The sequence below is a fragment of the Gouania willdenowi genome, chromosome 10, assembly GCF_900634775.1.
Source record: "Gouania willdenowi chromosome 10, fGouWil2.1, whole genome shotgun sequence".
NCBI classification, from domain to species: Eukaryota; Metazoa; Chordata; class Actinopteri; order Blenniiformes; family Gobiesocidae; genus Gouania; species Gouania willdenowi.
Genome location: NC_041053.1, coordinates 28,083,027 through 28,099,516, shown reverse-complemented (window position 1 = coordinate 28,099,516; position 16,490 = coordinate 28,083,027). Strand labels below are relative to the sequence as shown.

Genomic DNA, 16,490 nt, shown 5'->3' with positions numbered 1-16,490 from the left:
ACGCTTGTGGAATTAGTGCTACTTTAAATGTTATGTCTAGTATTAGTATTTGTCTAATAGTATTTTCATTCTGTTGTTGTAGATGTTCTTTAGGTGTCTTTCACTTTTTTTTGTATTTTTAAAACAAGATTGTACAGAAAATCCTTAAGAAAATATCTTATATAGCCCTGGGATTGTTAATATTGATCCTATTTTTGAGAACTTCTTTTTAGTTACAATAGCAAAAGAAGTAATTCTTGCTTATTTAGTGCTACACACTACACTAAATCATGTATAAATATTAAAAAAACATGAATTATACATTTTCTAAATTGTCTGCTTGAGTAAAATCCCTTTCAAATGGTGTCTTTATGTTAAAAGCACATCTTGTAAAGGTGCATGTGGATTAGCGGAATGATATGATAGATATCTGTCTCATAATGATCTTGATGTAGAGAAATTTTACAATGTTTTATTACATTTTTACCAGCTTGATTTTTTCTCACTTTTGTATTTTCAAGGAGTTTCTTCTTCATTAGAATTGTAAATTTCTACCTTCATTTTTTCTTTTTCCGTGGCCAGCTGGATGTGGTGGGAGGACGTACCATGTGATGACTCAAGTGTTTATACACTCTATAAACTCATTTATCTTATAGGTGGCAGAAGCAGAACACCCTGGCTTTGCTAATGAGTTAATGTACCAATCATTTTAGGATTGTTTGTTGAAATGTGCGAACCGACGGTGAGTCACGAACAAGTCATTTCATCTGAGCTACATTTTGTAGGAACAGCTTCCTGTTGCTGTTCTTCAGCATCTATGAGTTGTTACATAGTTTTACCAGTGTTTAGTGTGGCCATGGACTTAAAGTTGGATGACGAATTTCAGTTGTTGCGCAGAGACTAAAGTTTTGCTACATAAATTACTCCTGCAGTATTTAATCACATTTGATCTATACCTGTTTGAAATTAAAATTTGGTGTATCACAAATCAGTGTCATTGATGGATTAGATAGCTTTTCAAATGTCGGAGTGTTGAGATTGTAATTATTAAACAAGAGCACTCGGAGAGGGTGAACCTCCGCCAAGCTTCAAATATCCTCTTTACCAGATATTGGCAGTTATCTGGATCACTGATCCTGATCATGATATCCAAAAACACAAAAGAAACAAAAATAATGTACCCCAATTTCATCTGGTTTTAGCTCCTCGGGTATTAAAGATAGAGAAAATCTGTTCACACACTACTGGTGCAGCATCAACCCATCTCTCCAATGGTATTAAAAAAAAAATCACCATTAATAATGATACAGTAGGTCTCCATTTTTTGGCACCCACAACACAATTTTGGGAAAAATGCACAATCTAGATCCGATCTGGATGAAACTCAGTGGAATAAATGATACCCAGAAAATCATTATGATTCAAATTTCATAATGATTGGTCAAATACCAACAAAGATGTACATTTATTATCATTTTGCCAATGATGGGAAACTGAGATTTTTTTGTATATATTTTTTATTTAAACTGATCCAGAATCAGTACATTGATCTAGATCACCTATAAAATGCAATAGAATCATCCATGGGATAAGGCAGTGTTTCTGAAATGGTAGTGCATGTAATTCTAATCAGGAAGCACTAAATACTGTTACATTTCACTTATTTAAAAAGTAGTATTCTTCAAAATGTGTGTTATCACTCATTTGTTCTATCATTACGCTCTAAGTATTCTGAGCTAAATGTTGTGGTCGGACAAAGGGGGTACTTGGATTCAGGAGTAAGAGAACGGAGGTACCGGAGCCATACAAGTTTGAGAACCACTGGTGTAAAGTCTATCTTTGGTTAAAATGTTGTCAAAATCTATTAAAGCTGCTATCTGGAGTTTCTGAGAAATGTCTCGATGTTCCGCCCTAAAGCCTCAACTTCCTCCCACTGTCTCTCCCAATCTACCAGAAGCCACGCCTCTACTTTTCTGCACGTGCATCGTGGAACATGACAAAGTGCATCAGGTCGCATTGATATAGGTCAGGGTCTGCAACCTGTCCTCTCCAAGGAGCCATTTTGTCTCGTCTCACATGGATTCAAGTCCTTTGGGAGCCGGAAAATGTATTTGAAGGGCTACAAAAATTTGATAAAGCATGATCATGTGGTCAACACATGCTAATTGCTAATTTCTTGCCACACATAAAGCATATTTAATGGGCACATTGGTGGTTAAAGGAATCTGTCCCTACACAATTAAAATATCTCTCTCTTTCTCTCTCTCTCTCTCTCTCTCTCTCTCTCTATATATATATATATATATATATATATATTAATATATATATATATATATATATAGTGTTTTTGTTGGTTTAATTATCTTACCAGGGATTTAAAACTTAAGATTAGCCACATGTGCAGAGAAAGTTGATGCTCTGTAGATGTTGCAGGAGGCAAAGTAGGAAGGTGCTGAGTCATTGCACAACATGATGTATTTTTAGGTTAACAAATTGTTATATCATTATTTTATTTGTCATGAGTCATTAATATCCTGTGTATGAAAATAACAACTCTTTATTTCAATTTTTTTTTGAAAGCTATAGGGAGCCATTACAAAACAGTCAAAGAGCCACATGAGGCTCCAGAGCCACAGGTTGCAGACCCCTGATATATGTCTATGGGTCAGGTAAGAGCCAAAATCATATTTACCTGTTTGCTGTTGTGATGCGCGGCCTTGTTTCCGTGCACAGTTCTGCATTCACTTTGATTGACAGTCTCCAAAACAGGAAGTTGAAGCCTATTGGCTGGGCGCACTCGGCGATCGTTTCCATTTGTATAGGGGTCTATAGGACGAAGGAGGGACTTATATACATTAATGCAGGGGTTCTCAAATCGTCTAACCCTGGGACCCACATTTTTCCTCGGTCGTCAAATCGCGACCCACTTTTTTTTTTTTTTTTAATTCAACAAACCATAATTTAGTTTTTTTCAAAGATAGCTGTTGAAAACACGCATATATAATCTTTTTAAAAACATAAATCTATATATTTAGCTGTGCAACATGCTTTTCACAGCATGCCTGTCAAAAGAAAAGTTTCTTTCAAAATAAAATACAAGTCACACATGACAGACATTAAGTTTTTTTTTTTTTTGGCCAGCTTTTTGACCCACTTTTGGGTCCCGACCCACCAGTTGAGAATCGCTGCATTAATGTGTATGAATGACCACCGGCAGTAGACCATAGTAAAAGACTAGTTAGGTATTTTTTTGCATTTTGCATCAAAAGAATGATACATAAACATGGATTTCTCAGAAACTCTAGATATCAGCTTTAAGGGCTGTTGATGTAATTCTGACTTCAAAGATATTGCTTTTTTAAAGCCAATTGCATTGTTTTGGTTTGGTTTATGGTTACCATCTTTACCATGTGAAAGTGTTGACATTACCTGACCAGTTTCATCGCTCACTCCAACCGGTAGAAAACGAGTTCATGTTGTGAAACTAGACTTTTGTAAACTTCGTACTTCACCGTCTACATTTCTGCATCTCTACATTGCTTCTGTTGAATCTCAGCAGGCACGTGTTGTTACTAAAAAGCACTCAGTCGAACCCGAGACATCGACAGCAGTGGACACAGCTAGAACCACCTGGAAGAGGTTCAAATCCCTCCAGTGCTGAGGTGGCAGACTTAGTGTGTGTAGTTGAGCAGCAGGATACAAATGCAGGTTGTGTGTATGCACCTGTTTGTAGCAGCCCCACTGTGCCTACTCAATGCTCCGCTCAAAATGACTTTGGGAGCTGTGGTGGCAGACGTTCTGGAGCGTCGCCAGCCCAAGCTCTTACTACGAACACAGCAGTATCACTCCAAATCCCCCTATGAACGTTAATGTACCACTGAGGCAAAAAGAAAAATAAGACCTCTGGAGTTTGCATTTAGAGAATCGTCAAAGTACTTGAGAAAACTTTTAGACAAGGTAGTTAAGCAATGAAGCTAGCAGTAAATTGTAGCAACACAGGTGCAGAATTAAACACGCCTATCCCGAGGGTTTGCAAAGAAATGATTTTTTCATTAAGCTTAATGATTTTGCAAGGGGGGGGAGGGATTTTCTCAGACAGTTACACAAGCGTCTTCTCACATGTTGTTGGGTATGTGGGGGGGAACTCAGAGTACCTGGAGAAAACACGTACACTAATCATGTGCAAAGTTAACTCCGATAAGAAGAAACTCTGAAACTGTGTTACAAAAGAGTGATTTCACTTCTGTGTTCATTTTACGTTCGTATTCCTGTCAGAAAACAACTCAAAACTCAGATATAAGGCGTTCAAGCTCGTGCAAAGTTTACTAATTAACTTAACACACTTAAAATAGCTTTTCACATTAACTTCATTACTTCCAAATTGCATCATTGTGTCATTTTTTTATTTTATTTATTTTCTTATCTACAATTTAGATTTATCAATACTCCAGCTTCCACCCACAATCTAAAAAATCCCACGACCCTGATAAAAGGAGAAAGCTGGTCAGAAAATGGATGGATAATTTCATCAAACTACAGAATATAAATTATCAGAGGAACAATGTGTCCTCAAAGTGGTTTTGTACAGCTCAACAAAATCAAAAAACTGCTTTCACATTTGTAAAAAAAAATATATATACTGTATATATTGACAATTTTAGGCAAACAAACAGCTATTTATTATCACGCTGACCAACAGCATTGACCAGTACATTTCTTTCTGCATGCACATCCATACATTAGTCTCTCTTATTGATTTCATATAATGATGCTGCATGGCCTTGTAATCTATTCCTTTATGGATTTAAATCACATTTTTCAAATTGACAGATGAGCACAACATAAACAAGTGAAGGTCTTTAATGGAATCAATGTCAGAGACGTGTTCCTTGTTATAGCTCAGAGATTTTAAATAAATACCCATCATGCATCACAACAGGGTGGGTAGCATGTCGGACAACGTGATTTATTGAGCAAACACTGCATGTGTTGCGGAGTGTTTGCTACACTGTGTGATGCATACACTGGTCTATAGCAGCCACACTTATTCTGGCCTGTATCACAAAGCTGGGTAAATTTACCCTGAACTAGACCTGTTTCCCTTGTTGCCCTTATCTAGACATCAGTGTAAATAAGCAGCACCAATGAGCCACATGTCCTCTTCCTGTCTAAACTAATGTTTTCTGCAAGATTGCTACAGCGAGGTTTGCGGGATACAACTTTATCACAGACAAGTAGCAGAGCAGCTTAATTTACATATGCTGGCCAGACAATTATTTCAAACAAATAGTCTGAATAGAAACAAATTACACTCAGTAAGAAGCATGTACTGATGGCAAAAAACCTGCCTGCGGTTATGCATTAACTGTAGGACAATTAAAATGTGAAATTCCCTTTTGAATGTTAATAAAATAGGGTAAGGTTCTTATAAATTAAAGTGTTTTAATCTATAAACTTATTATCATGAATATTTCCAGTTGCTTCTGCGTGTATGTGTATAAATATACTTTAGATAAGAGTTTAAAGATATACTGTACAAAGCGTAAGTGCGCGCATGTGTACGCTTGTTCTACTTTAAATTTTTCCTTGTCTCCTTTAGTCTCCATTACTCCATTAATGTAGGTGTGTAATGTATGAAAGAAAAATACATTAATGCTGATATTGGCCCAGCACAGTGACTAATGACATAATGAACAAGTTCATTAATGAAGGTCTTATCACCTCCCAACAGACACAGTGTAATACGCACACGCGCGCACACACACACACACACACACACGTTTTCTTGTGAAGTATATACACATTTATCATCACATTTAGACCAGACCTTTGGCCAAAAAACATATTAGAGTTGTACAAAGACTTTTTGTGGGTCGGGGCTTTCTTCAACATTGATCACCATTCAGTTCAAAGTAGTACCTGTTTATCTGGCAGGAGAGAAACAGTAATAAAGTAACACAAATACAAAATGACAGAAAAATGTTGATAGTTTTTCCACTATAAGTCAACACAGAGCAACTAAAAGCTACTAGGAAGTTGCACGATGACACTATTAGACTCTGAAGGGATCGATCATAGTTTTTTGTTCAGCAGGGGAAATAATAATTATAAAAATAATAATGTTATGTGTTTCCTTTTTTTTTCTTCTTCTTCTTCTTTTTATCTAATTGTGCAATGAGGTGTCTGTCCGTAAGCTGACTTGCCCCTTGGGGACAAATAAAATGAATTTAATTCAATTGTATAAAGTTTGTATTTTGACTGACTTGTCTTTGGCACAAAATGAATGTATAACTTCTTCCTGGTCAAACTCCACCTTTAGGAACTAAATGCTAGAATATTGGTTTATTAAAGTGAAATGAAAGTAAATATTAGGGGAAGTTGGATTTTTATCAACAGATTCTGTGTAATTGTTTTTGTTTAATTGTAAGATTTGCGTCTCTATCAGCCACTATTCACCAATATGACCAAGAGAGCTAGCTAGTATACACATAAGCACTCACACCACTAGCGGAACAAATCAGAGCCGGGCCGGGGGCGGGGCAAATGACCGGGCCATTTAAACCCAAATAATAAAGCTCATGATGCCAACATTTTACAACAACAGCGGGGCTTACAAGCTTCAGCACCACGGAGAGCAACGATGTCATTTAAGTGTAACAAAATAAGAGAACAACAAAAACATTAAGAAAAAAAAAAACAAAAAAAAAAACATTAAGCTACATGGTTACTAATAATAAAACAACACAAATTCAAAGCAGTTCAGCACCACGGATAGCGGCAGCTTTATTTTGTCACCCACTTTAACCATTTCAACTCAGAGCCTGTATCAGTAGCTACAAAGTTTAGTAAAATTGGCACAGTGGCCCACATGTTCACAAACATAATTTCAGTATGAAGTACTATAGGCCTACTCACCACTATTTGAAGGGCATACGACGAGCCTTTGCGCTCCGCGAACTCGTCCACGATGCTCTGTTTGTCAATTTTCTTTGCTCTCTCATTCTCTATGGACAACATGGCAAGTCCACCCTGTCTCTCCTGTTCCACTGTGCTCCTCAACTGGTTTTTAATAAGTTTTACCTTGGAGAATGAGCGGGGCAACCTATAGACCCATTACAATGTGGACAAACACGAGACACGTGACTGATGTGCGTGCTCACTCGGTGCAGAAACCATGTTGTTTACATATGTGACGCTTGAAAAATGTAAAAATGGCAATGAATAAACTGCTGTTAAGGCTCGTAAATAGTTTGTAGTATGTAGAAAGCTTGTCACCTGAGGACGCGGCCGTTTATTTAAGGAAACTCACTTTAAGTACAGGTGAACGATTGTGTGACCCATGCAGCTTTCCCGAAAACGAGTGGTAATCTGATGTGCGCTCTTGGCCTGATGTTCAATGGCCAGACATTTATACATATCTGATAGAAAAACCCAGTGTATAAAAAAAGATGCTTAAAACTACTTGTTATGAAAATGCAGGTAGGTGGGCTACTGTACTCTTGTTAACGAAGGTTTCCATCTCTACATTAAGTCTCTTCCTCACTGTCCCACGTCTGCATATCAGTCCATTTACAGATTTTCATGGTCACTTTTTACTGGATCCAGACTGAGATAGCGCCGCGTCCGCTCCCGTGCACCATCACCTCAGCAGTTCTCCGGTTGTTTTGCGCTGAGCCTGCACACGCGTGCACCTAATTTAGTTTACATTCGTCACACGAAATGGGTCTACATAACCCGTGTATAAATCAGCAAGATGGGTGACTGCCCAAACTCTGGGCGCCTCTGGGCAGAAGTCATAGGAGGGTCCGCCTTCTCCAGCTCCTCTGAACCGTGGTAGAGTCCCAGCTCCCTTAAGTCGTGCCTCCCTCCCAGCGCCCCCTGAAGCCACGCCCCGGACTCACACCAAATTAGAGAACCTGAAATAACATAGGTAAGAAGAAAATGTACCAGCAAGAAAGATGGGACAGCAGGGACCAAACTGGGAGGTACAAGCTCAACAAGAAAACCTATATATGGAAAATAGAAAAATAACTGTATTATTACTGTTCTAAAATATGTGAATGTGCACATTTGTGTTATTTTTATGAGTTTTGAAGATTTTTTTTATTTTCCAGTAAATGTTAGATTTACCCATTTCTTTGAAATGTTATTGCGATGGGGGTGCCATTAACATTTCTCATTCTTCCTAATCAGTAATTTAGGTATCCTCATTACGCTACTTGTTCAAAAGGTGCCATCATAACGTTTCATCAAATTCAAAGAAAACCCGTCACCCGTCCCTCCTCAGAAGGTGACTTTTTTTCTAGAATGTTGGCCCACCTGCTTAACTTGTGCTTTTTTGAGAATCAGGTCCTTAGCCCACAGATAGAAGAAAGATAATTAGCTAATTCTCCATGGGGGTTGAGCCACCTCCAGCCCCTGGAAAGGAAACAGTGTGCGTTTCTATTCAGACTGCTTCTAAGACCAGCGGCTGTTTGCTAAGAGTCCCTTGATTGAATTGGATCTACTCATTAGAATGACAAACTATACTCTCGTACTCACACACTCCCAAGGTAGAGACGGTTGGGGTACGGAGTGGTGCTAATGCCTGCTGTGCCTTTCAAGTTTGTCATATTCATCTGATTGTCAGTCGTCTCCAAGTATTTTCTCTTTCTCATTCATCTTACTCATTTTTTTTTATGCACTCACTTTTTTCTGGTGTCATTTCCAGAGCGGGCCCTCGGGGTATTTTGGTAAGCACCATCGAGTGAGATGTCTGGGATTTCATTTAAATAGTGTTTTCATTGTGATGTCTCACCAGAGCATATTGCCACTCATTTAGATTCAACAGCCTTTAATGGCTTTTAATGCATTAATGACTTTTCTGTCTGACACAGCCTTTCAAGAAAAAAACGATTGAATTTTTGGTTGCACTGAACTTTTTTATTGCGACGAAGTATTAATAATTTCAAGGAAGGTTTGAGTATTCAGTTTTGAGTAGGTTTTTTTTTTCCATCAAAACTCAATAAAATGAATATAATTTGTAGTTTGTAATATAATTCAGGTCTACAAAGCTATATTTGTCTCAGATTGGCATCATCAAGTTTATTCATCTCATATGAAGCTCCTTTAGAGCTCATTATAAATAAATTAGCCAGCATATGAATATATCATTATCTTTTTTTTTTGTGCCAATGTTTGCAAATCTTGAATTTTACCTCCCATGGTCTAAAAACAAAGAAAATGTATTTCTAAACATTTGACTTTAGATTTATTGACAAAATCTCTCCCAAATGCCAGGTCACCTAAAATACAAATAGCAGTGTGAGGACAATTCATTTGAAGTTATTTGCTTTTTTAGAATGATGCTTGTAATCGCTCAGATTTGCCATGTGGATTTGTCCACAGGGAAAGATATCATTGGTCATTCACACCACACCCATACAGATGGAGAAAATCTGCAACTGTAGCCACAACTGTCCTGGGATATTTGCCCCAACGTTCACACAGACCACCACAAAAAATATTATCCTGTCCATGCTATTACTTGGCTTTTTAGGTCAAATGTTTTGGTGATGGGCAACGGATGAATGGCGGTAGAAAGAGTAGCGTGAGATTTAAGCTTCCAAACTTCCTGTTATTGTTCAAGCTGATTGCATCATCAACTTAAAATGCCACACTTTCCACAACTATATTTATCATTCCCAGAGTTTAACCTTTACGATTTCAATCATTTTTGCTTTCATGTGGAGTTGGCTGTTGTTGTCACAGCAACGTGTTTCCTACCAAGTGTAAAATTGTGCTTTTGATATAATTTGAGATATGACTGACTAAAGAAAGAAAGCATTTTAAAATGTTCATGTTACATGCTTGAAATGTTAAAAAAATGACTTTATTGTGTGTCATTTTGAACCTTTGTGATACCTGGCCAGCAGCTACGCCAATGCTTCATTAATTGTGGCCTTCTAAAAATTGAGTGAAAAAGAATTGATTTTATGCAGTGGAGCTCCAGTTTATGTATGTATTTGTTAAATTGTGGTATGAAGAGAGATGCTACAGATCTGTTGATATGAGACGAGTCGTGCTGTGAAACTTAACAGTAATGGTAAATATTTATATTGTGCTTTATCCACACTGAAGTAGACCCAAAGCGCTTTACATATCAGCTCATTCACCCTTTCATACACCAGTGGGACAGAACTGCCCTGCAAGGCGCTGGTCAACTACTGGGAGCAACTTAGGGTTCAGTGCCTTGCCCAAGGACACTTCGACAGGTATAGACTGGGCTCGAACCCCCAACCTCTCAATCAGAAGACGACTCCTCTACCACCTGAGCCTAACTCACTTCAACTTTAATTAAAAGTTTCATAAGGTTTTATAATAAAAAAATATATATATATTATTTTTAAAAAAAACTGTCCGTGCAGAAGTATGTTTTTTTTTTGTTGCCTAAGTAACAAAGTTTACCATAAAAGCAGTCAAGCTTTGAATGGTTTACTTATCAGATGTTCCAAGTATCAACTTTTTAGCCTGATCATGAACATTATTCCACGATTGATTTTGTGTTTTTGGGTATAGAGATTTTTTTTTGTAACAGAAGTCTATCCATACAAGAACAGTTAAATGTTCATACATACATATCCAAGTCTAGTTAGCAAAGCACTTATGAAGAAATGCTTATTAGCTCTAATAAATGTGATGATGTAGGCTAAAGGAAAACATACTCTTTCTTTTTGAATTTGAATAAGATAAACATTGTTTTTGTTTTGTTTTAAATAATTGTTAAAGTAATAATTAGTGATAATGTTTGTCCAGTTCAGTGTGTAATACTAAATAAACCATTTACCTTTACAGCATCAGTTAACAAACATTGATAGACAGAAAATTGGGGTTATTTTTAAAATGAGGGAACATTTAAGATTAGATGAGAGGTTTTATTTATCCCTGTAGGCTCACTTATAAATGTGGTGTATTTGAGTGCCTGCGTCTTTCCCCTTAATACTTTAAGTGCTCTTCTTTGACTTTTTTTGGTTCAGAGGGTGAAAGAAATCATCACAACTTGAGGAAAGAATTTATTTAGAAAAAATGAATAAATAAATTAAAAATAAAAATAAATAAATAAAAAAAATATATATATATATTTTTTTTTTAATATATATATATATATATATATATATATATATATATATATATATATACAAACTGTTACATATAGAAAAGGAACAGGATGCTAATGTATCACTGGCTAAAACAAAAGGACAAACTATCACATTGGCGCACTCACAATATGACACATATAGCGAGTAATTCATCTGTTTTACTCTGATTAGGGCCTGACATACAAGTCTAAATGTATGAGCTTGTATTTCCTGCAAAGGCATTTTCCAATTTATGCAAAAGGTCAAAAATTCATGTGATGTACAAATAGCACCAGTGTCGGATTCTTCAAGACATTTCTTGTCTCCATTTTTAATGTAAGAAGTCGGTTATGTGTTTTTAAAAAAAAAAAAAAAAAAAAAAGGAATGAGCAAAAATTACTTAAATGCTAAGGAATTGTGTGCATTGACAGTATGTGTCATTATAAAAGAGAATATATAAAATATATATATATATAAATAATAGAATAACTAAACATGCTTTAATTGTATACATTTTTGGATGGATGGATGGATGGATGGATGGATGGATGGAGACCCATTGAAAGTAAACTCAAACTAAATCCAAAAACCTAACTCAACTCTTTTAAGAAGATGTAAATTAATGCTACACTTTTTCCCAACCGTCACATATAGAACTCAATTGGAGCGTTTTGGGGGGAATAGTCAAATGTATTTATTAATGCCTGATCCAAGTTGGAGTCCTGTTTGTCGCTCCTTCAGCTCAACATTTAGAGACAACAATGAAAATATAGAAGCACAGCATTTACATTGTCATCGCCTGAGTGCACATGGCTCCTTCCAGTTTATGAGTTCATACCATTACAAAATGTCCCTTAAATGAGATTTGGAAAACATACAGTCTGACACAAAATTAAATGTTTGGTGGGTCAAAGTTCAGTTGAGACAGAAAGCTTTTCTCTTGACAGAATGCACACAAAAGGTCAAAATGAAGCAGTCCTTAATTTTTGTAGGTCTTTTAATATGCTGAACATAAACCCCTGCAGGCCAGACAGCAGGAACAATTACCATCACTGAGAGAAAACGGCAGAATCATTGTGCAGTTTTATTTGAAATGTTAACAAATGCCCTCTTGTGTTCTGCTACAATGGAAAAGTTTGAAATAGATTGTGCCTGTCTGGAGATTTTAAAGGGAATAAAACGTCACGTTTGGTTTCAATACACAAACTGTATTATTTCCATCTGTGGAGACAAAAATGTGCCGGTGTGCAGAAATACTGTATATAAGTCCTTTAAGTTTCCCGTATCACTTTTCATTTGTCTTCAGCGTTTCTGAGTGAATTCCATCTGATGACATTCACAAGGATACGGATTCCGACAAACCTTTGGGTTCTCTTAAGTACCAGGAAACCCCTTTAAACAGCTGTCGTAGGAAACAAGGATTTCAACAAACTTTGATGACTTTGTCGTTTTGTTATCGCTATGCCTGACATAATGTGTGGCGGGGCAATGAAATGAAATTGAAAAGGTCATGTCCTCTTTAAGGAAGAGCAATTCTGTGAAAACTGTCATTGGACTTTGTTTCCATTTTCCTTTTTTGGCTATTTGTCTGTTTTTCCTGGCTCTACTTTTGACATCCAAACTATTCCAATGCCAAAAGGGAAAATAGACGAGAAGAAAAAGGTGTAAACATTAGAAGATAGGACGGTATATATTAGATTGAAACCTAATAAAATGGAAGCGGCTCAGAATGAATATGACGTACTATGATTTAAAGAACAAGCAGCACTGCGATGGAAGGATTTGCATTTCTACTTCACAGCATAGTTCTATTGACTTGTTTAAAGTTTGCATGTTCTCTTCAGGTATCCCATGTATGTTGAGTACATTGCAAAGTTGTAGAAGTAGTAGGAAATAAGGGTTGGACGATATATCGTGCGGTACAAGATATTACGATGTAATAGATTGGTATTGTATTGTATTGTTGCCAAAAAATGTAGACATGCTATTATTGTTGGAAAAAAAAAAACATGTCCTTATCTTAAATCTAGACTGTGTTGATGGTTCTAGTAGAGGGATGTCAAATTCATTTCAGTTCAGGGCCAAAATATGGACCAGTTTGATCTCAAGTGGGACGCAGATTTTAGGAGGGGCAAAAAGAACAATTTTACCATCAATTGTGCCCTAGTTTTTAACATCAGTTCCTGTTGGATCTTTACGTAATTTACGTTATTGATTATGTAACCAGTTTTTGTGCCATTTAGAGGAGTTTTGTGAAATTGTTTGTAAGAAATTGCAAGATTTGTGGAAAAATTGAGAGTTCGTTCCACAATTTGCAAATTAAAAATGACTGCATTCATAAACAAACAAAGGAAAATGACAAGCCCCTGAAAATATTGTAGAGTTTCATTAAATTGGTGAATTTGAGATATCTACAACTGGATTATTTGGTAATTTACACAATAATTCTTGTTTTTTCTGTTAACACGTGTTCTAGTATTTTTTAAGTAATGTTATTTTGAAGAACGTGAGGATAATTGCTTGATTTCAATTTCATACTGTCATGAATTGTCAGTTTCTGTTTTTGTGTTCTATTTGCAGAGTGACACTTTTTGCACTTTAAAAAGGAAAAACTTTATTTTTTTACATTCACTTAAGTTGAAAAGATTATACCTGGAGTAAGTATGGCCAGAATTAAAGTAAAATAAAAGCGTAGTTATTTTTCTAACTGCTTTCCAAACTAATATTGCATCATATTCTTATATTGAGGCCAGTATTATATATTTGTGAACTTTGTATTTTGTCCCACCCGTACTAAAAAAACATTATGTAACTATATTGGTGTTGTATTGAAAAGATTGTGGCAGACTTTGAGAGTTTAATTTCAGTGTGACTCTTGATGAAACCTTGGAAGTGTGTGAGAAACACACTTTACCACTACTTAATCATTATGACACAACTCCTGCTGTGCCCCTGTCTCACTCATGATGTGATCAGGTTCACTGAGTTGCCAAAATGTTGGGAAGGTGAAGCAAAATAAAGTGATTCTAAACCTCAGCGAACATCAAAATACATTTGGACTAACGGAGAAAAAAAGGACAACCATTGTATTATTGTACAGATAATATTTTTCATACGTCTTAGTTGAGGGAGTATTTATGTTCTTCTGGGTATTGCTGAATCCTCCAGTTTTTATTAAAGAATTTACCACGACTCTATTTAATGTTTTTGTTTCCTACAGCTCCTTGGACTTAAATTAATCTCCACATGCAGCCCACTTTAAATGCGACTTGGACTTTGTATCTGTTCTTGTCATAGTATTTTGTATCATTGTGATAACACCAACTTTTCACCAATTACATAGTAACTGTTAATTTCAACAGTGTCATTCAACCGTAGATTTTCATAGGCCGACAATTTAGGATTAGAGTGTTTTTAAATAACTATTGAAACATTTTTTTTATTTCTGTTCAATAATGTTTCCACCCTATCTTCTTCTTCCAGCCCTTCAGACCACTCAGCCTCCTAAAGTTCTTTTTCCTCCAGAGAGACAGGACACAGTGATAGAAATCACACCTGGTAAGACGCAACACCTCCCTTTGGCTTGATATTTCTTAGTTTATAAGTGTTAATCCTAAAGGTGCTCATTTTTTATAACAACATGGCCATTTTCAGTGCAAAGTGCTCGGTTCTGTAATGCTTCCTTTTGGATCAGCGTGTCCTACTGGGATTAATACGTGGTGGACATGTAAGTGTGCCACTAAACACTTTCACCTCAATGGACAGTTAAACTCAAATGCTGCAAAAAAAAAAAGGTCTTCCATTAGCTGTTGGTTTAAATGATGTTTAAAGTCAATGCCTGGTTCATTGCTTTTATTAAAAAAAGAAATGTGGTTAAACATAACAAGCATTTTCTGGAATCAACCTTTCTTTAAAGCATTCTTGATGCTTTAAAGAATGTAATGAATACAGATTAAGGTTGGGTTGTAACTGTAAATCAGGCGTGAGCATGTATCATTAACATCATCTATTTTTAGTTTCTTTTCTCTAACCAAGCATTTAATGCCGTAACATTGTTTGCTCAGGTAAATGAATTTAACACGGTTATAATGGCTTTGCTATACAGGCGACATCTCCTCTGCCTTCTTTGATAAAACAATTCCTTTGATTCATCTTGTCAGCCATGACTGCATCACTTTATTAAAAGCTTTAGAATCTACTCTGTCTCTCTCTGAGGGGCTTCGCGGCCCAGGTGACTTTTCACTGGCATCTGTATGCTATAAGGTTACATTCAGATCTCTGGATCATTTCATGGATTTACATGTTTATAATCACAATAGTTCATATACTTGTAAAAGTATTTGATCCAAAAGCTTGTTTGATTGTGGTCAAAGAGCCAAGTGTACAAGGAAAAGGCGACATAGTCAGGAAAACGTAGATCTCACCTATCATTTTACCATATGAGGAGTTTGCTGGGGGCAGAGGGGGCATTTCCCCCCAGTGATCAAAAGTTTTCATTTAACTTTTCGCAAATTCATTTGAAAAAATACAATTCTTAATATAGTGTACATAATATACAAGTGCCAAAAACACAGTGACTAGGAAACAATAAGAATGGCCTTCTAAAATTCAAAGGTTTACAAAATAAAACCAAGTAAAATAGTTTTAAAGGACCAGCAGCCGATGACATTTGACCCTCCTGCTTCCCGTAGCAGCTCAGACCTTTGTTTGTTTACAACATGGCGGACACCGCGGGTGATCTGTAGACTCATAAGTCTGTTGTTTGTAGTGATGCATCAAGAAAACAAGTCGACGAGAACAGCGAATGAGCAAACCCTGCACACAGTGGGCACTTGTCTGGATATAAAGCGGTGGATTGAGCGGTTGTTGCGATGATCTCAAAATCGTCCTCCACCGACCATCAGAGCACATAGACTATCAGCGAAGTTATGTTGTTAGAGACTTTAAATGCCATAATCTACCTGTTGTTTAACTTAGTGATTTACAACAGACAGCAAGTCTCTCCCTCCATGTTAAAGTGTATCTCCTATATTAAAGCACATGTATGTATTGAGTGTTGTATGATATATCATGGAGATCATCATAAATACTAACACTGCTTAATTTGAGCAACTTTACTCTCTCCTTCTGTAAATTACAGTGGGTGCTGAACATTTCAAGCTGCATTTTGCATTGATTTTGGCAGGTCCACAATACAGCTTTCAAAACGTATGTTACAGAAATAAGAAATAATAATGATAAAAACAGTTAGATTGGTACATTTGTTTTCATTCCTAGTTTGTGAAGCGAAACTCGAGACATTCTATATATTTTACTGAAAATACTGAAAGATCAGAAGTGCACTTTGGTATTTTCCACTGGCAACACATCTATAGGATGAGCGATGATGTATTT

General features: G+C 36.4%; 1 protein-coding gene across 3 annotated transcripts in view; it reads left to right on the top strand.

The window, feature by feature from the left end:
* il1rapl2 (interleukin 1 receptor accessory protein-like 2) overlaps nucleotides 1-16,490 on the top strand; it is a 367,898-nt gene that overhangs the window by 288,609 nt on the left and 62,799 nt on the right. For all 3 annotated transcript variants that reach the window (XM_028459966.1, XM_028459965.1, XM_028459968.1), the window contains one exon: nucleotides 14,580-14,654. In XM_028459966.1, coding sequence (XP_028315767.1) covers nucleotides 14,580-14,654 — 75 coding nt within the window. The remainder of the gene's footprint in view (nucleotides 1-14,579; nucleotides 14,655-16,490) is intronic.